The following is a 22,537-nucleotide window of genomic DNA, read 5'->3' on the forward strand; positions in this document are numbered from 1 at the left end:
AACTTGAAAGATTTTATCAAATAATTTTTTGAAATATATTTATTACCAATCTTTGACAAAGTAGAATTCAATTAAACAGCTGCTTACCTTATTTTTGGATGACTGTGGCCTGCAGGAATGAAGAAAAAAGAATAAATTAACCTAGTAGCAACTTTCTTAATAATAAATGTAATTGAAATCTTATAAACTTTTTACTCTGCTCTAAAATTAGCACAGAATTTTTCTTACACTGAGACAATGTTAGCATGCTAGCATACATCTGCACTTGTGTGAATATCATCAGAAGACCAACTCGCCCTAACATTGCTCCACCTAATCGAGAAGGCGTCAGAAAAAAATTTACCACAACGTATCAGCAAATGTAAATCCCTGTAAAAGTTTATGCTCAGAAGGAACTCCACCAACTTTAAAAATCATGTCAGGACTTGATATCTATTTATACAGATAGTATATTTAATAGTATATTTAATATACTATTAAAAATACTGATCACTATAGCAGAGATTGAAGAATGGAAAAAAATCCCCACAAAACATATTTCCCTTTCCACAGACTGGGACACAAGTTCTGGGTACTGTAAGGTACAGCAGCTCCCACTGATTCCACTCAGATTCAGAGGTGGATCAGCACTGCTAACAGTCAGTGTGGACTTGGAAAACTGTGTGGAGATTCATGCACACTGTAATCTATCACACACAGTCTATCTTGCAGTCTTTCATACAGCAATGAAGATAAAATGCAGAGCCTTTTATTTAAATCAACTGAAAAAAATAAGAGAGATACAAGGGAAAAGTACTGATGTTCATACTCTAACAAAAACTTTTAAAAGGTACGTTGACTTTTAAATTTTACCATTTAAACTTCAAATAAGGGACACTCAAAACTATCTTTAAAGAACAAACATGTCCAGTATGTAGCTGTAAATGTTGACTATCAGAAAAATTACTTTCAATTACAAAAGCAAAATGTTCATATTTTCCAAGACCTGCATGTTATTCATTCAATATTAAAGTGTAATTTTAATTAAAAAATAAATTGAGTTTAAAGCTTACGAAAAACCCCCCATATGAAACAACAAAACCAATCAGGCTTTTCCCTAGAGAGTTTCAAAGAGTAATAATATTAAATACAGAATACTAATCATGGCAAATGAACACAAGTCTTAATTTTTATCAAATTGCAGAGTTTCTCAGAACACAGAATGATATTTCATAACTGAAATGAAGGAGAAAGCAGAGTTATTCTCAACAAGGTGACAATCCAGGTGACTATAGGGAGGTGCTGCTCATTGCAGCTTATAAATCGCAACAGACTTGAATCTTAAATCTTTCTGTGGGTTTGCAAAGTCACATGTAAGGAAATGTAGGCTGAGGAAGTCTGCAGGCACTCTGAGTGCAAACTCTCAGTGGCAGCACACCGTGGGTGTAAACATGCAACCACGGTGCTCGACCTGCCTCCTCTTCCTGCGGAAGCTCAGGAGTGTGCTTCCAAGGGGCTCCCACCCAAAGGCATTCAGACTACAAATAAACAACATTACATCCCTGCCTGAGTTCTGGCAATCAGCCTGGGTGTTTTCAAACTTCACTATCATCACCCAGAATAAAAAATGTGATAGCCAAATCATACTCTCTATGAAAAACAGGAGCATTTTGGCTTCTGTTATATCCAGATTGACTAAGTCAGTGCAAATGTACTTGAAAACATTTTCTCTCCCCATCTGATTGAGAGCATCTCTCTTGTCACTGGCAGGTCTTTTCACAGCCTTTGAATGTGGTTAGTTTCCTTATGGTCATTGGCTGATCATTTTTCAGTGGCAGCTCGCATAATTTTTTCTATTTGTCCCTTAAAATCAATGTCTAGGTGGTAGGGCATTCACCCATGACATAATAGATCTTCTCCTTCCTGACAGGTATAATCCCATGTTACTATCCAGAAATGCACCCTAGGCACTGCCACAAGTTTGTTATACTGTGATGTGCTAATTCAGGAGGCTGATGCATCAGGCAAAGCAGGTATGAACTAAGATTTCACAACTTTTCAGAAAACTGTACAGAATCGCTGCTTCATAATGTTAATGCAACCTATATGAAATTAACATAGAAGATAACAAGAAGTACTTATAGCATTAAGGAATTGTCCTAAAATGTGGGAAAATTGAGAATAAAATCGAGGGAAAAGCACTGGGTTAATAAGGGCACTGAAGGCAGAGATGCTAGGCAATTGCATTTTAAAACAGTGATTAGAACAGTAGGTATTAGACAAGAACACCCATCACCACGAACACCCATCATCAGTTCTACAGCCTCTATTCCTAAATTAACACTATTCAGATTTTTTTACCTTGGCTGAACTACTAAAACTCAAAACTCCATTTCTGGAAAACTAGTGATTTGCTGAAAACATTTAAGATCTAGTCCCCATAGATTCCTCAAACCATAATAAAACAATTGATGGTAACAAAAATATTTTAGTTACATATCAAAAAGAACCACGACTTTATAACTAAATTCAAGTCAGTGCGACACAACTTTTATTTTGACACTGACTACTTTAAAACACCTATACCAGCAAGGAGACAACAGCTGCACTAACATTAGTACTTGGAAAGTAATAATATGTTCTAATACTTACTGTAGATGCAAAGAGCAAACTCTAGTAAGCTTTTCCAGCTCTTGGCCGCTCAGCTCTTTCGCTGAATTCCTCAGTGTTGTAACAGGACTAGGAACTGCTGTTTTCCATTTTCTTTCTAAATGAAATCAAAATAATTGTTACTCAAAATATTATAAAAGTAGTATTTGCTTAACATAAAACATACAGTGGAAAATAATTAATTGAGAAATACTGACAACTTTTCTGTGTATGCTCTACAATCTTGTGACAGAATACGCAAAATGGCATCCTATTCTTTCACAACACACTTTATTTTCATCATATCAGACTCACCAACCCTAACCCAAAAATAAGCTCAAAACAACTGTGGATCAAAGTTTTAATTAATAAAATAAAGAATTACAAACTATTTGCACCTTTACCATAAAATATGTGCAAACAAATCCAAAGCAGGAATATTTTTCTTGTAACAAGCTCAAAGAAATTCTGATAGAAATACTGCTTTTGCTATGTAACTTTTTTAATCTGGCAATATGTGTACTCTCTTGTTTAGAAGTACAAACTAAATTAACTCTTTCTTCTACCATATTAGTTTAGCTGGTACTCACCCCACTGCTCCTGTATGGAAGAAAGATTTGCAAGCAGTCGTTCATGATACAGTCGTTCAAGCTGAATGAACTTCATTGCCTTCTCATCTGAATGGAAGGTTAAAGAAAAATGGACACATCTGTGGATGTGTTATGATTTATTTAAATTTAGCATCATATTTGAAAGGGAAGTCATTATGCACTCGATATTTGAAATAAGTGAATCAAAATGAATAATGGCTAGCATCTAGATATCTGGGCAAGAAAGAAAAAAGCAGCAGACATGAAAACAGCAGGTAAGAAGTAAAATAAGTTGAGAAAAGTTCAAAAAATGAAAATCCTATTCTTTTCAGCAGCTACCTCTTCCCACATGCCCTAAGACCAACAAATGATTTTTCTAGAAAGAAACAAATTAAATGTTAGTATGCTGATAACTCTTACAAAAAAAATGAAATCTCTGGGAAATGAAAAGCAAAACAATTACACAAATACCAGTACATCTCAAGAAATACAATTATATGCCAATAACCATGTCTAGCTGAAAATATAGCTCCTCTCTACTGACCAGCTGGAGACAATATTAAAAAAAATTTCTCCAGCTTCAATTTCCGAAAAATAGCCGCCCCCTTTTCAACCACTGTTGCACTGCTGAGTTTACCTTTTGTCTTCCTGAAGATTCTGCTTACTTTTCTTCTATATCAAGAAGTCTTTCCCCTCCCTTAGGGTTATCAATATATTCACAAAGGTATACTGATAGTCCCATATTTTATAATACTCAGGATAATTCTAGCTCCGCCAAGCCTAAGTTGTTAGTTGTGCTCTTTAAAGCTGTTTTACCAGCTATTCGAAATGAAATTCTACAATACAATGAGGATAGAGGTACAGTGAATGATGTTCTTAGTCACACAAAAAAACTACTTTCCATTATTCATGCTAATTAAAATAGTGGAGTAATTATTACAAAAACACAACCAGTACTTGTTATTCTTGTTAGCCTCATGCAACATATAAATAGCATGGCTTATGAACAACAATATTAATGGAAAGAATATTCCCTGCCTTCAAGAAATCTGTTATTAGAAACAGAATTACAGATCAGAGAGATAGCCTTAGAGGATCACAGCAACAAACCCTGAATTATTGTTAATATGAAGTTCCATGCTGGATGAATTAAAATGTCTGTCATGGATAATTAATACAGTGCAACATGATCAAGTGAGTTCTTTATTAACCTCAGGAAACTGATGGCTGCAAGTACAGAGGAGATATCCTTCATAAATATGCATTATATAGTGGTGTTGAATTCTGCACATCAAGTGTACATTGCATTAAAAAATATTTTTTTTATCAGCTTTAAATACAGTGTCCTTCAATTAAAGCAACTTTGATGAAAGAGGAACTGTCTTTCTATCATGCTTTTTAAATTTTAAATTTACTGTATTTCCCCCTGCATTGCCATAATTTACAACAGAATTTTTCCATGCCTTTATCTCGAGCAGTGCACTTTGGATTTTCTGATGGATGCTTTAGAATTAGGATGACCAAGACAAAAGTGTAGTCTTCTAAGACAGTGATGGATACTGTATTTAAATATTGCTCTTATAATACTGCAACAGTTAGTTCTCTGGTTTTGTACTACAGGCTAAGATAATTTGCCTTGTTATTTAGCCATTACAATTGCCTATTTGTCATATTTTGTATGTAACAAATTGCATAATAAAGAAATAATCTGTATGCACAAATTCTGTAATTTATGATGGATCTTAATGAATCACATATACCTTAAGGGCTTACCACTCTTGCTTCTTCTTTTTATAGCCTGATCATTTTCCCTTAAAAGCAAAGAGGAAATCCCAGTCCATTTTTTATAAAATTGTAATTTAACTTTAATGGTTAATATGATTATTCTTTCCCCAAATTACTGAAATGTATCAGAGTAATTATCAGAGGTTTAACTATTAAAACTTTTACCAAACATGTGAGTCAACAGTAAAGCATTTGTCTTTTATGCGTTATCATGCCACATTATTTTAGTATTGTATAACAATTTCTACAAGTAAAAGGATACATTCCTCCTCTTGAAAATAGGTCTCGGCTATCTGCAAAGATAAAAAAATAAATTAGGAATCTATAATTTTCATGAGAGTGCTAAGGATGTTATGTGAATTTTTTTTATCATAGTTTTAAATATCTGGTTTGCAGGTTCATATTTAGTTTAGGTAACATTTGAATGGTCATACAAAATACATGTATTCTTATTCTAGGAAAAATGTTTTAAGAGTATCAAAAAACAATGAAATATTAAGTCCTCTCACATAAATGGGTTTGCTCAATGTTAGTGAGTTTTACGTTGCTATAACAAGAAAAATTATTTCAGAAACGTTTTTAGTTACCATATTAAAAAGCTTTAAAATGACATAGCACAAAAGTACTGTGTTTAGTGATACGAGTTCAAGAGTTTATATTCTGTCACTTCCTTATCTTTGACCAAATTAAGATCATTGCTGTGCTCTCCTGAGCATTACACTGAAATGTGTTAAAATGGAAAAATGGAGGTTTCCTGATCGATGAGAAAAGAACATCTTTGGATAAAAGACACTAAAAATATTGCCTATCACTGCATCAGAAACATAACAATGAGTTTCCTGTTTATATCCTTTTTACAATAGATAATTACAACAAATATTTCAAATTCTGTGTAAAATAGGAATATTTGAAATTAATGAGATAAATACAAAAGCACTCAAGTTCTGAACTTTTTCCTGTATTACTCCTAGCCTATCCACAGGAGCCAGGCAATACCACTGCAGCACCTTTGTGCCACTTCCTTTCCTGAAGCTGCTCTACTGTGTGAAAAAAAACTTGAAGATCCTCTACCTCATGTCACTAAGTTCATGCAACCAGCTCAGAGAAAGCAAGCATCCACAAGCAGTCAGAAAATTAATATATTTTTAATCAGCATTTCACTTTGACACTGGTGGGGAGTATCATAGAAAAGTTAGAACTGATTCCTGGAAAGGAAAAGATGTAACACTGTATGGAAAAGCTAACGTAGTAACTGAAAGTTTTTTCTTCCAATTCCTCCCTCTAGACAAATAATTTTTGAGAATTGCAACAACAACTTATTTGTGCTTGCTAGAAAACTGTGCAGGCTTTCACAGGAAGCTGAGGAATACTGACAGCTTTGTTTGTGCATGCAATGAAATACAAAATATATAAACTTCAGAAGTAAAAATATTTTATTCTACATAACTCTGTACTATCGGTGATCTTTATAAGCAACTAATCAGTCTTCCGGGACAGTGAATGTTGGCAATCTTCCTATTTGCCATGCATGGTGAGGCAAGGGCCATGCTAGCAAAATGTGTCCAGAAATTGCAGGCACCCTGAGACCAGAATGTTCTGGCTGAGGCACCTCATAGATGATACTCCAATGACTTCCATGGGAGCACACAAAAATTCCGCCTCAAAATCTTTGGGATGTCAATTTAGATAATCATAATACGAAGAGCTTAACAAGTAGGCACTTTTGTAAAAGTCTAAAGGTGATTGCTCAAAAAATACAGTAACTTGATAGAGGAATCTAGGTTACAAATTGCATTTTCCTGCCTCTCAGCCTTATTACTAACCACTAGACCATTCTGAGCCTGGTACCTTCAAACAAGAATCGGTAAGTGATTTCTAAGATTCTTTATTTGTACATTTTGCCTGCATTCCACAGTAGTCTCCTAAGGATTTCTGGAACTGTCAAAGCTCTTTTTCTATGTTTTATATATAAATCAGATTCTGTAACAAATGCTAAACAAATCAAATTAATCCTATTCAAGACAGGAAAAAAAAAAATCACATCCTATTTTAATTAAAAGTTAAACCTTAGAACAGTCCCTAATATCCCACAGCCTTTAAATACTCAATACAGGCTTCCCACTAACACCGCAGATTGTTAATACTCCAGAACATCCAACACAGCTCTTGATTTTACATTGAATTTTATCATACAGAATAAAACCAGAATGTGATAGAGTATTTGCTAGACTTGGCATAAAAAAAGTTACTGGCAGGTTGTATTAACAATCTAAAAAAAAAAAAAAAAGACTGAAGATGACAGGTTAATTCACTAGAAAAGGAAAAAAAAATTCTTAATAGATTCACTTTACGTGAACGCTAAATTTAAAATCCTTTCCCCCTCTGCCCTCCCCACAATTAAAAAACATGTTATGATCCTTAAAAGTTCTGCTAGCTTTCTTTCAAACAGTCCATTCAAAGTGCTTGGTATTTCTTAGGAAAAAAAAAAAAGATGGCGCTTGAGTATATGTTTGAATCTGGAAATGCAGATTCTGTCACAGTTACTGTATGACTTTCAAAATGTTGTTCCCCTTAGGGTGTGGCTTAGTCATCTAAAACCAACAAACAAGATTTCACCTCCATTGCATTCGATGACACTCCTCGGTGTCTGTAAAGTGTTTTGAAGTTTTTGCCCTGTGTTGTTTTCCAAAAATGCCCTTTGTACTAACTCATGAATGACCACCAAATTCAACGTGTCTAAAAGTACAAATTGTTAACCCAAAAGCTAAGTTTCACAGAAGTTAAGGAACAGTATCGAATACCTTTGCTGAAGCATAGAAAAAAATAATTTAAAATTCTATGTCAAATGTAAATTATCTATAACATGCAACAACTGAAGAGAAACCTCTTTCTCAAATATAATCACTTATTTGTATCAAAGAGAATAAGAATGCAGGAGTGTCATTGCAGTTTAGACATTTAAAATATCAAAATCATCCAATTTTCCAAAATACAGGTAATCCAACTAAGTCAAATCAGGCATGTGTAATATCTACATATTGCCCATATTAGACATCACAGCCAAACAAAAACTCTTCCAGTCCACTCTTAGTCTGACACAACTATGCTATAAATTAATACTGCATTAAGTCCTATCCACATAATTCTTCTGCATCATAACCTCCAGAAAAAAACCCTACACACTGGCCAGTTAATAAAAAGATTGCTTTTCAAACCACACTGTTTTTCCTTTGATCTTGCAGGTTTGGCAACTGTGCTTATATAAAGTTATACACTTGAAATCCTAGCATTCATGCATGAAAGAAGTCTGCAACAGTAAAAACAACTCCAGGTTTAAAATGTTATTTACATATTTGCTCTCTTGTACCTATACCAGCATCTTACAAATCATATTTAATTTATACTGAAGAGTGATTTTCCTAAATTCCTGCCAAACTAGAATTTCATCATTTAGGGAATTAGAAAACCCATCCTTAAGAGTTTCCTTTAACTGCAGAATATACTTACAAGGCAATTTATAATTTAACAAATATTACAAGACCTTAGAGGAGATATTTGCCTTGACCATCTGTTATACATCAAAATATCCAGTCCATGGTATTTGTTGCATTTATTGTCTTTTTTCCTAAAGTCTCAAATAAAACCAAAATTTGGTGCAGCAACCCATAATCACAGAAAGTACCTGATGTAGACACAGGGGCAGTATCTTTGAATCCATCTGCTCAACCTCTTCACGGAGCAAAGAGAAAAGAGACTGCAACATTTGGTTTTGTTCCTTTGGGTGAAAGTTTTCCTTTGCTTCAACAGTCCCTTCAGCCTGCACAGAATCTGTATCTGTAATAGGAGTATTTTCCTCCTTGATTGCTGCAGTTCCCGCTGTAGAAACTCCTTTAAAAAGGACAAGTACTTGGGTTAGGATTCAAAAAAATACAAGTTAGTTTTTTTTTTAGGAAATTTCAATATAAAAGCCAATAATAAAAACCTAGCATCTTAAAAAACATCCCTGCAAGTAAACAAAATACTGTCCTTGTCAAAATTAATTGTGACAGGTCTGTCTCACTGTCAGCTCACGTACCTGAAAGAATACAGTAACATACATCAGATATTTTTGTACACTTCTAACTGGGACCCTGTTTTAACTTAAGGGAGAAAAAAGCCAAACCAAAACACTTAGACTAAAAGTGTTCCATAGAGTTATTAATAAGAGACCAGAATGATGTAAAAAGATATTGTGTTGTGACTGGTGTTGCACTTTTAGCTAAAAAATCAATACTCAGATCCAAGTGGTCAAATTTCTACATTAAGACTCAATTGTAGTACAGCAGAGACAGAAAGTAGAGTTGTTTACAACAGAGTTTTGCTCAAAAAGGGCAAAAGGCAGATAGGTGAGGACAGTGTGAATGAGGTTCTCAGTTTGTCTCTTTACTCGTACCAAGGACCTTGTATAAGGAGGTGTCCTGAGGATGGACAGATGCATGGAAGAAAGGAAAATTCGACCAGTTCCTGTTCTGATGATAACACAGTGACAAGAACTTAAAGGATAGAAAGAAGCAGATGATGATAGTGGGGGATTCTAGTGGGGGGGAAGAGATGTCCAGGGGGACTGTCCAGCTGAGTGAAAAGGAAGACCCCCCCTAGACAGCTGGACAGTTTGTTTGAGAGTCCAGGGAAGGAGCCAGTAGTGCTCATCTATGTTGGTAACAATGACATCTAAACTGAATTTAGATTCCAGAACTTCTTGCTAGACAGAAAACTCTGCTCTCAGTGGTACATTCCCTGGCAGTTCACTCTTACCTGTCTTCAATTTTATAGAAGTCAAAAAAGTCAAACAAGCAAGTGGAGGATATATGAAGGATAATTTAAAGCAAAACAGTATAAAAATATTACAGGAAAAATTTCCTGGGTGCAAATCCCATATTTTATTGTTAGAAATGTAATATTTGTAGTGTAGTTCTGATCATTAATAAGATAGTTATGAGAAAATGTTAAATGAGATTAAGGAAGAAGTGTAGAGTATTAGTAGTGACAGTAGTAGTGGGAGAAATCAACTACCCACATACTGACTGGATCAGTTTCTCACGAAGATCAGGGAACACCTATAAGGTTCCTATAACACACAGTCTATGAGCAACCAGAAAACTATAGCTGATTCCACCAATGAAAGAACACTTTTTTTCCCCAGTAAACAATATTGAATTTGATATACTTACATGGAACTGCACTTTTAAAAAAATCCCATAATTTTTAAAAACAATTTAGAGAAGTTGGCCACAGAAATGTGCACAATAAGCTTTTATAAACTCAAGTTATGATGAGTATGTTATTGTTCCCCAGCTATATCCTTTTTCTGAAAATCATGTTATCATTTAAAAGCAGGACAGGTGGGGGCACTGTTTCAAGTAACCACCACACTTTGTGTCTACAGCTTGGGTACTGGGTTTCAGACCCCCCTGTGTTTATTGCAACTGAGACCCTATAGTGATGATTCAGGTTTAAGATTTAGGGCAGTAGAAAGGCATTAGCTTGTCCACTGAAGGCTCCACTGTTATACTTTGGGTTATTTTAAACTCTTTACTAAGTAAACTACCCAGGCCAGGAGTACTTATAATCTCTGTGGGTGGCTATTTTCACAGGGCTTCCTGCCAGAAAAAATATGGGTGTAACTTAATGTTGCTTTTTCAATATTAATGCACATCTCTGATTTTCCGGTATTTATTTGGGCTTCCTGTGGGCCAGAAGCAAAAGAGACAAAAGTAGATGCAAGATACAAGCCAGGAAATACTTTTGGAGATGGAATTTGGGCTGTCTTTAAAAATATAGCCTCCTGTTCAACATATGATCATGAAACCAGAAAAGAGGGTCCACATGTTCTGGGAAACTCAAAATATCTCAGAAAAACAAATAAAGAAATCAAATGTCACTTCAAACTGCACTTCATTAAGCAGTTAATAATCACCTGTCATATCAAAACATGAACATTGACTGAAACATGCTCAACAGCAACAGTAAAGAAAAACCTTAATTATAATGTTATCACGATACTGTTGCTAACACATAGTTTATAAACTGTATCTATAGTTGAGCTGTCACTCACTTGGAATCAAATTTTGCCCTCAAATTACTTCCCTGATTCTGAAAACAAGACCTTACAGTCATTCAAGTTAATTCTACCTCGTATGATTTTTAATACAAGACAACATTTGTGCCTTAGTAGCACTATAACAAAGAACTTTTATTGTAACACTTAATAATGCTATTTCACCATAAAGGTGTGATGGGCTAAGATCCCTATTTATTTTTTCTCCCTCTTCTTGAAAACAATGCTTCTTTTTTCTGGAACCATGCAAACTAAAGCAGATTAATTTTTTTTTTTTTTTTACTAAAGACTGGTATCTTACATATATTTCTGATTTTTTAATAAGGAAGGATTAACTTTCTCACTTTATAAAGCATTGATATTTACTCCATAGTAGAATGGAAGCAAAACTTTTATGAAAATACATGTGAAAATACACAGAAGGTACCAGTGGCCAGAGCATTCACTAGGCATGAGACAGAGAGCTGGGCTCAAGTTTTGCTCTGCCAGGCTCACAGATGTTTCAACTGACATCTTCTATGCCCAGTTGAGTGTGCCAATGTTTCCTAAGACATTGGGAGAAGCAAATTTTCTTACAATTTCCCCAAGAATTCACAGAAGCAGCCCCATGTTTGCAAAAAGGTCAAATTTTGTGAATAAAAATGACAAACACATACTTCAATATGCCTCAGATTTTTTTTATTTATCAGTACTGTAAGTATATGAATAAGGTGTGCTTGCCACCTGCCTGACAATCAGTCAGAGGTACAAGTACGAGGCATTTCCTGTCAAAATACAATTATGGATATTGTCCTCTGTTTTTCAATTGAATTTTAATGTTCACATTCAGAAGCATTAACTCAAGTCACCAGTAACAGAAGTTTCTAGGACAGAAAACATTTGGCAATCTCTTTTTTCAAACATTCTTTGGTACTCAATATCAGAAAGCTGGTTCAGACTGATTCATTCAAGAACTATTTTAAAAAAACCCCCACCAACAAGTATTTAAAACCCATTCGTTTTTAAGAAAAGAGATTTTAAGACAAAAGTGTTGGTGTTAAAGATATACCTTTAATTGAGCAAACCCCAAATTTTGTTTAGTGTGGCACAGAACCCTGAACAAAATATCATTGCTTCAATTTTCATATAATTTGACTAACTTATATTCATATATTTCATTTGCTTCAACACCAAATCCATCCCAACCACACCACTTCCTTCCTTCCTCCACCTTCAAGCTGCTTCAAGAAATAAACTGAATAATTTATAGGAAAAGTGTATGTTGCAGAATTTAACTCGGGGAAAAAAGAGTCAGTGCAAGTTACCATGCTATAGTACGTTAAGGAATTACACACTGGTTTTACAATATTAAGTTACTAGTTAAGCCAGGGCCGATGTTTTTAAAAAAGATGACCTTATTTTCAGAGAACAGGGATAATTTCAAGTCCACATTTACAAAAATACATTGAAGCAGATGACACTTCATGAATCACTATCTCTACTGCACTTAAGTTAGTACGGTTCATTACAAGGAATCACAGTATGAATAATCACCAAATTTAAATTAGTCAATTTAAATTTACATCAGTTCTTTGATCACCAGTCCTCCTTAAACATAATCATAGTATATATTCAAAACTATAATTAGGATACAAAAGAATGTGAGAAAAAATGGGATGTAGAAGCTACAGACTTGTCAATTTACTCTAATAATTCTATTGCAGAATCAAGAGAGCTAAAAGGAGGTGCTTCTTCAAACTATAAATAAAGGTAAATCTTTGAACTACTTACTCTAGGACACCAAAATGGATGCAAGAAACCAACTGTAAGTCAGGTGACAAATTCACTCTAAGGTATTACAGCCTATCAATTCCCACTTGGTAAAGTCCTGAATGAATAACTGTAGATTGCAGATGTCAAGCAGAACATGTGAACAAATCACTACATCTCTGCCTTGTCCTTATACTCTCACCTGCACATCCCCTATTGGCCACTGTCAGAGGAAATACTGAACCATAATACATGCAATGCAATAACTTAGTTTGAGATTCCAGCTTGCATGTCTGGTGCTCTGCTGTCACTCACTCGGGGATCTTCCCCTCCAGTTTGATTATTCTCTCCTTTAAGTCTGAGTTAGTAAAAGACACGTACCAACTAGTACCAAAACTAGTACTAGAACCAAAGCTAGTTTGGTTCTTTTACATAGAGGGATACTCAGGAATCCTTTAAAAAAGCTGGTATTGGAAATGAAATGGAAGACTGTCACTAAAATAAAGACATTTGCAACATTAAGAAATCATGACACAGTCACTGCATTGTGTGAAAACAGAAGAACCATCACAGGAGAGTATCTAAAAAGCTAAATGTATATTAGACCATAAACAGTGGGAGATACAAAGTAATTTTATATTTTGATCTTCCTCTACAGCAATCAAGGTCCTTTATTAATAAAGTAGTAAGAGTTTATTCATAACAGTTCAACAAAACTCTAAATAATTTTGCAGGCAGGATGTTCTCTTGTGTGGTATTTTACATTGCTGGATTTTTCCATGGAATTTTCTATTATTTCAGAAATCTGTTTTTTGTCTTAAAACTTCATTCTACTGTGGACAGCTCATTTTGTGGTATTTCTGCATCAGTTCATTGTATTTATCAACAAGAATACAAACTAATGGAGAGAGATTACAAGCAAAATTCAACTTTCAGTGTTTAGGTGAAGTTTTTTCCTTTTCTTCCTCTCACTGTGCATCAGATACCTCTGTCCACACGCATGTATAACTTCATCAACCTGATTTTTGTTATTCCCATCATACAGATGATTGATTCTCAATTACTTCTGCTAATATAATTTTAAATATTTTATGCTATTATTAAACCTTAAATCTACAGATTAAATAAATACTTATTAAATGGTGCAGAAAGGTATTGAGAAATTATTCTCCCTGTTATGACAGATTTCAAAATGCTCTTATCTCCACAAGAAAATATAATTTTTCTTTTCTAGATTTTGTCTATATGTACAAGATATGGAATGCAAGGCTTCCTTCTTTTCCCATCTTTACCTATTTTATCATCTGTTAAAATCATAATCAGTTTTCAGATTAGGTTACAAAAGACTTGCCATTTATAAAGAAAATTGTAATCTATTTTAAAATGCATGGGAGGAAAAAAAGCAGGCATGAATCAGTTTTTCCAAGTAGCTTTCAAAGAAACCTATGCATGAAACATGCTGATTTTAATCAACATATTTACAGTACCATGACATATAAGCTTTAGGATGGATGGCAAAAACCTAATATAATAACACATTCTGTTACAAGAAATCCTACTCCTTCAAAAAGGGAAGAAGAATCTCACCTAAGGACATATAATAAGCATCACAGTTTCCTTATCCAATTCATATCCAAAATCTCTAACGAAAAAGTAACATCAAAAATTGGTAGGAACACATTTTTTAACAGTTCATTACCCAAAACACACATCCTAGGACTATCTGCTAAGCTTTGAAAAATCTAAGTAAATTTTGACAACAGCAGGCCAAGATCAAACTATTTGGTACTCGTAACAAAATTTCAAATCTTGACACTGGATCAAGACACAAAAATCTTGCACTTGATCACAATGTTCAAATGAATAAAACCATATTACTTGAATTCTGTCTATTTTGATTTGGAAGTCAGCCCTATTTCCATATTGAAACCGTGTACCTCCCTCTACTCCTGCTTAGTTGATGTATTAAACTTTCTACATAGCCACTGTTTAAATACAGAAGGTGAAAACATCTACATCTGAAGCTGACTAAAAAACTATTAGCACTTCTGGGAAAAAAAGTAAAACCAAACCTTTAGTGAAATGCTAAAAAAAAGTAGTATGACAACTAAAATATAATTTTCTTATTAGCTCACAGATTTAAACTACAGTGTTATTTTTTAAGTAAACAGAACAAGAACTTTTTAAATAAAGTACCTTTAGACTTTTTACTGGAGCTTCTTTTGCTTCTTGGACTTCTTTTTCCACCTGGCTGTTTTTCTGTAATAGGCTTTTCCTCCAGCTGAGGGTCCATATGGACATTTACAGATCTCCTCTCAGTCTCACTTTCCGTACAGCTTGGGGTACAGTCTCCACTGTCCATATTCTCATTATTATTGATGTTATCCTGTTCACCTTTATCCTGTCGTCCCATAGCAATGCTGCCACTGGTCAGAACTTCATTTCCATCACTGTCAAGTTGATTTTCATTTTCGTCAGCTGAAGGAAACAAATGAGATGCCAAACTTTCTACCCTACAGTTAGCAGTAAGACTGTCCTTTGAGTCTATTTGCAGATCATTTGGTGGAAATTCGCTGTCATCCATTAGAGCGTTACTTGTTGAACCCCTTAATCTCTCTCCAGATATTTTTAAACCTAAAATATAGAACCACAAGAAGCATTTATAATATATATAATAGACAAACAACCTCAGCCAATGACAACCAATAAAGAATCACATTAGCCAAGTGATACAGTTTAAAAGTGTGGGGAATTTCTTTCATACAGTAATGCACTGAGTCATTTAAAATCTTAAAGCAAAGGATATAAATATTTTTGTATTGCATACAAAAAACCCCTATAAAATCATATTTTTACCCAATTATAATTGGTTCCAGTTACCTATTCAATAGTACAGCTGATATTTACAGCAATGCTCACAGTGTTACAGCTGAGGTAATGAGAAAAACAAAAAGATAAACAGAAGCCACCCTATTGCCCCTTCCCCCCCATTTTAAATCCATGGCTAAAACAAAAGCATTCTTGTCACATAAGATCACAGGTTGCCTGAAATAAAAATAAACTAGGGAGGAATAAAAGTAGAACAACATTTAATTCTGCCAGTGATGGTTACAGGATCAAACTTGAAGATAGATTAACTCTGTTTCAAGAATTAAATGCAAGTAGAACCTGTTTATTGACTCAAATTGTCACACTATTTTCAAGAAAACATTCAACATGTCTTCAGTACACACAGAAGCAGATGGTTTGATAATAAAAAACCTAATCCCCCACCTACTCTCAGCAGGAGTCAATTTTCCCTTTTTGTGAACATGCAACTATAATCAATGCTGCAACTAAACACATTCATGAACAAAAAAGGGTAACTTAGCAGAAGAGCTACATGTTACTTGTATAGGACTGTTATTGTATCAGTTCCTATCTTTAGCCTTTAGAAGCACGGCAATACTGCTGCTTCAACTCAGCAATTACATACATGAAACACAGCTCCATTATGTACATCTCACTAGATTTGTCTCACTTGTTTTAAATAGTGAAGCCAGCAATCAGCAAGCGCTTCTGTATTATAGAAGAGCTTAGATAAGCCTCCTACAGCAGCTTCCTATGCTTTCCTTTACATGAAAAAACATTTCAGGATACCTGTCTTCACCAGTCTTTCTTAACTCTTATGACCTGGTATACACAACTGAAGGAAATGAAATACACACTTGCTAAATATGCAAGATAATGTTTCATTTTACTTGCTAGAAGAATTTAAATTGTAGAAAAATTGAAAAAAAAGTCCTAAAGAATAAGTAGGTTTTCCTTCATACATAAAAACATGTCTCTGATAAAGATTACTAAAAAGATTTTCCCCAAATTATTTATCTACCATCTTAATAGTTGCTAAAAGGACTGGGAGGAAAAAAAAAAAGAAACATCACTCCTATCTTAGAGAGGGACAAGAAGGAGGATTCAGAGAGCTACACGCTGCTCTACTGCACCTCAGTCTTTTGAGGGTGACACAGCAAGTTATCCCAGAAACCATTTTCAAACATACGAAGGACATCAAGAGTAGTCAGCATGGATTTATGATGGGTAACTGATGCTTAACCAACTTGATAGGCTTCTACAGAAAAGTGGCTTGCTCAACAGAGGAGAGGAGAATAATGGATGCTGTTTACCTTGACTTTGGTAGGGCTTTTGACACTGTCTCCAATAACATCATAGAATCATAGAATCATAGAATCAGTTGGGTTGGAAAGGACCTCTGAGATCATCAAGTACAACCCTTGATCCAACACCACTGTGGTTACTAGACCATGGCACTAAGTGCCACATCCAGTCTCATCTTAAAAACCTCCAGGGACAGAGAATCCGCCACTTCCCTGGGCAGCCCATTCCAATGCCTGATTACCCTCTCTGTAAAGAATTTCTTCCTAATATCCAACCTAAATCTCCCTTGGCACAGTTTAAGACCATGCCCTCTTGTCTTACTGCTGGTTGCCTGGGAGAAGAGATCACCCCCCACCTGGCTACAACCTCCTTTCAAGGAGCTGTAGAGAGTGATGAGGTCTCCCCTGAGCCTCCTCTTTTCCAGGCTAAAAAACCCCAGCTCTCTCAGCTTCTCCTCATAGGACTTGTGTTCAAGTCCCTTCACCAGCCTTGTTGCTCTTCTCTGGACCTGCTCCAGCACCTCAATATCCTTCCTGAACTGAGGGGCCCAGAACTGGACACTCAAGGTGTGGCCTCACCAGCGCTAAGTCTAGGGGAAGAATCCCTTCCCTGGACCTGTTGGCCACACTGTTCCTGATACACCCCAGATGTCACTGGCCTTCTTGGCCACCTGGGCACACTGCTGGCTCATGTTCAGCTTCCTGTTGATTAGAACCCCCAAGTCTCTCTCTGCCTGGCTGCTCTTCAGCCACTCTGTCCCCAGCCTGTAGTGCTGCAGGGGGTTGCTGTGACCAAAGTGCAGGACCAGGCACTTGACCTTGTTGAACCTCATCCTGCTGGAATCAGCCCAACTCTCCAGCCTGTCCAGGTCCCTCTGCAGAGCCCTCCTGCCTTCCAGCTGATTGACACTCCCCCCCAACTTAGTGTCATCTGCAAATTTGCTGATGGTGGACTCAATCCCCTCATCTAAATCATCAATAAAGATATTAAATAGAACTGGGCCCAACACTGATCCCTGGGGGACACCACTAGTGACCGGCCGCCAACTGGATGCAGCCCCGTTCACCAGCACTCTCTGGGCCCGGTCCTCCAGCCCGTTCCTAACCCAGCACAGAGTGCCCCTGTCCAAGCCATGGGCTGCCAGCTTTTTCAGGGGAATGCTATGGGAGACGGTGTCAAAGGCTTTGCTGAAGCCAGGTAGACCACATCCACAGCCCTCCCCTCATCCAGCAGGCAGGTCACCTGGTCATAAAAGGAAAGGCTGGTCAGACAGGACCTGCCCCTCCTAAACCTGTGCTGGCTGGGTCTGATCCCTTGTCCGTCCTGTAGGTGCTGTGTGACTGCACTTAGACTTATCTGCTCCATAATGTTGCCAGGCACTGAGGTCAGGCTGATGGGCCTGTAGTTTCCCAGATCCTCCTTCTGGCCCTTTTTGTGGATTGGTGTGACATTCTCCAACTTCCAATCATCTGGGACCTCCCCAGTGAGCCAGAACTGTTGGCAGATGATGGAGAGCAGCTTGGCGAGCTCTTCTGCCAGCTCCCTCATCACCCTGGGATGGATCCCATCTGGTCCCATAGACTTGTGAGGATCCAAGTGGCTCAGCAGGCCACTGTTTCCTCCTGGATTACAGGGGGGCTATTCAGCTTCTTATCTCCGTCTACAAGAGACATCTCCACAGACAATTATACAAAGTACAGTCTAGAATACACAGACAGTGGGGAGTTCCAGGGAAGCATGTAGAGGGCAAAAAGCCATCACCAGCTGGACAACACAAAAGCAAAAGTCAGCACCACCCAGGACAACTTCATCTCTGCTTCCAACCTGAAGAACTTGCTAACCTTTTCCAGACATACCAGTCTAACAAAAAATACTGTCTATCCTATAACATATAAGGTGCATGAGAGCAGGTTTAGACTGGACATTAGGAAGCATTTCTTTACTGAGAGTGTGGTCAAACGCTGGAACAGGCTTCCTAAAGAGGTAGTCAATGTCCCAAGCCTGTTTAAGAGGCATTTGGACAATGTCCTTTACAACAGCCTTTAACTTTTGGTCAGCCCTGAATTGCTCAGGCAGTTGGACTGGTGATCATTGCAGGTCCCTTCCAAAGGAAATATTCTATCCTAGTCTAGAATAATGAATTGTATATTAGAGATGCAAGTTGTATTTTCCTTTGGCAGCCATATAATTGGTTTTCCTTGAGCACCAGAAAGACAAAGAAGGGAACTCTAGAGAAGATACGTATCTGGCGAATGCATCTGTTTGTTAGGAGGATGCTCCTTAACCAAGCCATTTTCTCTCAAAGATAGTTAAACACCAAATGAAAGGTTAAGAGGAGGACAGAACTTCAATCAGATCAGAAAGAATCAGAACTAGAAGATATTTTTACAGACACCCACACTTTAGTTATATTGATTTAATGATAACTGTTCTAAAGCATTAAAAATAAATCCCAAACACGATGTTAAACTTGAAAGGTTCACTTCTTACTCTTACTACCACATGAAATAATAACTACTGCTGTCCTCGCCAGCTCATAGATTAAATGATGCATTAAACAAAAGGCTGAAGAAAGTTGCCCAAGGCCAACAGGGAATTAGTTTTAACAGCAATAACTAAAAATCAGGATGTGCTATCACCACTGTCTTGCTTCTATCTGTAGACAACAGTTTATCTGTACAACAGCCAGCACAGGGAAACAGAAATATGAATGCAGTTGAACAAGGTGTTTCCTATTAGATTGTGCAAAATGAGAAAAGATGCTTTTGACAAGTGACATTTTCTATAGAGGAAGCTAACATTTTGATAGAAAATGTTAACTCATTTCCTTTGAACATCTGGCTAAAACGATAGTCCCTCACTAGCTGAGAGGCTGGAGAGCACAAAATTTCTTGGTTTATTGCTTGAAACTCAGTATTTCTGCAAATAAAAGTAGTTCTGAAAATCTATTCCTTTCTACAACCTTTAGGACTCCTTAGAGAATGAAAATCCAAAAAGAGCTAGTTTAAAGAATTTAGAACAGTCTTGGCCTTGATCTTTTAAAAGCATTTTTCCACCTCCCAGATGAAACTTTTTTCCTGCCTGGTTTTCAATGCTTCTATTTCCAGTTCCTTTCTAGTTCACCAAGGCACCAGGCAGGTATCAAAGCGAAGCTAAATCCTCTGAGAACAAACTTTAGCTCTGTCTAAAAACACAGAACATTTATTTATAAACAAAAATGGAATTAAAATCCATCACGATTTGAACTATATTTAAAAGACGATTAACATGCAGTTCCTGTATTTACTGATTTGCTATTGAAATGAATTGTACACACAAACCAACATGCTAATAAAAAAAATGTTTGTTTCTTCCTAGACCCATCTTTCCTCCTTTCATTGGTTGTCCAAAACTGAAACAAAAGCTAACACTGATTAAAACTGTGCTGACCTCTGTTAAAAGGTGCCAGTGAATGAAAGTGCTTCAGTTCCAATTGCCACACAGATTCGTATAATTGGCACATGTAATCATGCTGATTATAGCATAAATGAAAAATAAAATGGAAAACATTTGCCAAGCTGCTAAAAGACAAAGTGTGTATTGAAGGAATTAGTTTGATGTTTGTTTGCTTTAGGACAAAAAATATGTACATTAGATAAATATCATGACCCTCGCTTCTATTTTACGTCAATTTCTATTTTAAAAAGCCCAAGGTCATCAGTGCTCTCTTTCATGTAATTCATACAACTTAATGGAATTCCAACAACTTTCTTAGTTACTCCCTTTTGTGTGTGTATAAAGCCTTTTTTCCATCTATCCTTACTATGGAAATCTAACCTTAAATACAGCTGTTTGGATTGTGTTTTGAATTAAAAAAAAATAAAAATTAGTAAGAACTGGGATCATTCCTGACCTGGCACAGATGAAACTTGAAGAGAGCATTAAAACCAGAACAAAACAAAACCACAAGCAAAACCACCACCACCCCTAAACTTTCATACTAATACAGCTCCTCTTTCCTGTAAAGCTGGTGGGGTTTGTGAATGTTTACTGAGCACACAGCAGAGTATTTCATTTGCTGATCTCAGAAGTATCTTGGAGAACAGACCAACATCACAACATCGTGTCTTCTAACATTCAAAATGTTTACGTCAAATTGTTTTTTTATCCCATTTGACTGCCTTCATATAGCTCCTCTGCCAAAAACACTATTTTCATGCCACTTAATTATTCTATGTTAATTAAAGGCACTTAAGACTTTTAATTCTTTGAAAGTCAGTTTTCCTCATTATATCACCTACACTGTGCTATTCAAAATGAACAGGCGTTTCAGATTGGTTCCCAGTGTTGCTTCTATGCAATCTTTTAATTAACTGTAATGATAAAACACAATAGCTGAATCAAATCTGCAGTTAGAAGCAGTCATAAGCATTTTTAAGGATTTAATTCAAAATTAATTGTAGCAATAAGTGCTCCAGAAGGAGTAACACGAAATTCATTAAGACAAACAGAATATCCTGTATCTTTTGGAATAAATGAAGCACACCTATGTGAAATAGGGATTAAACAGTTGTTTTGTTCTGATGAAAAGCATCTCATAAAGAGATACCAAACCAAAAACTGACCAAGAGTCCAAGTGGTTTTTTTCTCCTGAGATATAATACAGTAAGTGTTACACGGCACAAGAGAATTCATCGTGTCCTACTAGACACTAATGAATTACAATCATGTATTTTTGTTTTGTGCACAATATACACGGAACAAGCTGTACACAAAGAAGAGAACCTGGATCACAGCAAGGTAAGAGTTTTAGAGAGGAAGGGACAGCACTACATGTGGCAACAACTATTCAGTCTAGAAAAGGTTGCTACATAAACAACCAAACAGGCTGTCTAGAGGTGTTGTGGAATCCCCATCCTTTTAAAAAAGAAATCAAGCAAGTCTCAGGTTCAATGACAGGTAAAAAATAGTACCTAGGATTTCAATTTTCTTTATTGTTGCACTGGTTATGTTATTTTCCCCCCCTTTTTTATTTCAATATAAGCAGCTTTTTAAGTCCTAGAGAAAAAAAACCCCAAACCGATTCTGTGAAAACGAAATAAGTATTTTTAAAAATCATTATGTTTACAGAGCTGTTGATTCTACCATTCAAAAAAAAAAGTAAAACTGTGGAAACACTAAAATTACTAAAATTTAAAGAATGACTAAACCTATGCCACATATTTCTTAAAACAAATAAATCTTAAAACGATAAAATTTGTTGATCTTTCTGATAGCTGGTGTGAAGATATATTACAAGAGCATATTTAAATGTTAGTATCTCCTTTCATATTGATAAATAATCTTCTACAAATTAATACAAACCAATGTAAAAACTATCATGGCCATACACAACCAAAACATACTACAAATTCTTATTACTGCCCATTAATGTCCACATAGAGGGAAGAAGACTGACCGTATTTTATGACTAATTATATTTACTACCAAAATGAAGATTCAGCAATGGAGAGGAAACTCTAAACGACACAGTAGCTACATGACACTATGTAAA

The 22,537-nt window shown here is 36.0% G+C and overlaps 1 protein-coding gene across 4 annotated transcripts in view; it reads right to left on the reverse strand.

Moving 5' to 3' along the window:
* CNST (consortin, connexin sorting protein) overlaps window positions 1-22,537 on the reverse strand; it is a 47,860-nt gene that overhangs the window by 17,369 nt on the left and 7,954 nt on the right. For 3 of the 4 annotated variants that reach the window (XM_064648639.1, XM_064648637.1, XM_064648638.1), the window contains 6 exons: window positions 15,046-15,483; window positions 8,686-8,891; window positions 5,266-5,296; window positions 3,219-3,305; window positions 2,632-2,746; window positions 88-109 (listed from right to left, as the gene is read on the reverse strand). In XM_064648639.1, coding sequence (XP_064504709.1) covers window positions 88-109; window positions 2,632-2,746; window positions 3,219-3,305; window positions 5,266-5,296; window positions 8,686-8,891; window positions 15,046-15,433 — 849 coding nt within the window. In that variant the 5' untranslated portion in view covers window positions 15,434-15,483. Of the gene's footprint in view, window positions 1-87; window positions 110-2,631; window positions 2,747-3,218; window positions 3,306-5,265; window positions 5,297-8,685; window positions 8,892-15,045; window positions 15,484-16,832; window positions 16,997-22,537 lie in introns of those variants that run through there. The other variant, XM_064648640.1, reaches the window with a different exon arrangement.

Source organism: Pseudopipra pipra, chromosome 3 (assembly GCF_036250125.1).
Source record: "Pseudopipra pipra isolate bDixPip1 chromosome 3, bDixPip1.hap1, whole genome shotgun sequence".
Classification (NCBI taxonomy): Eukaryota; Metazoa; Chordata; class Aves; order Passeriformes; family Pipridae; genus Pseudopipra; species Pseudopipra pipra.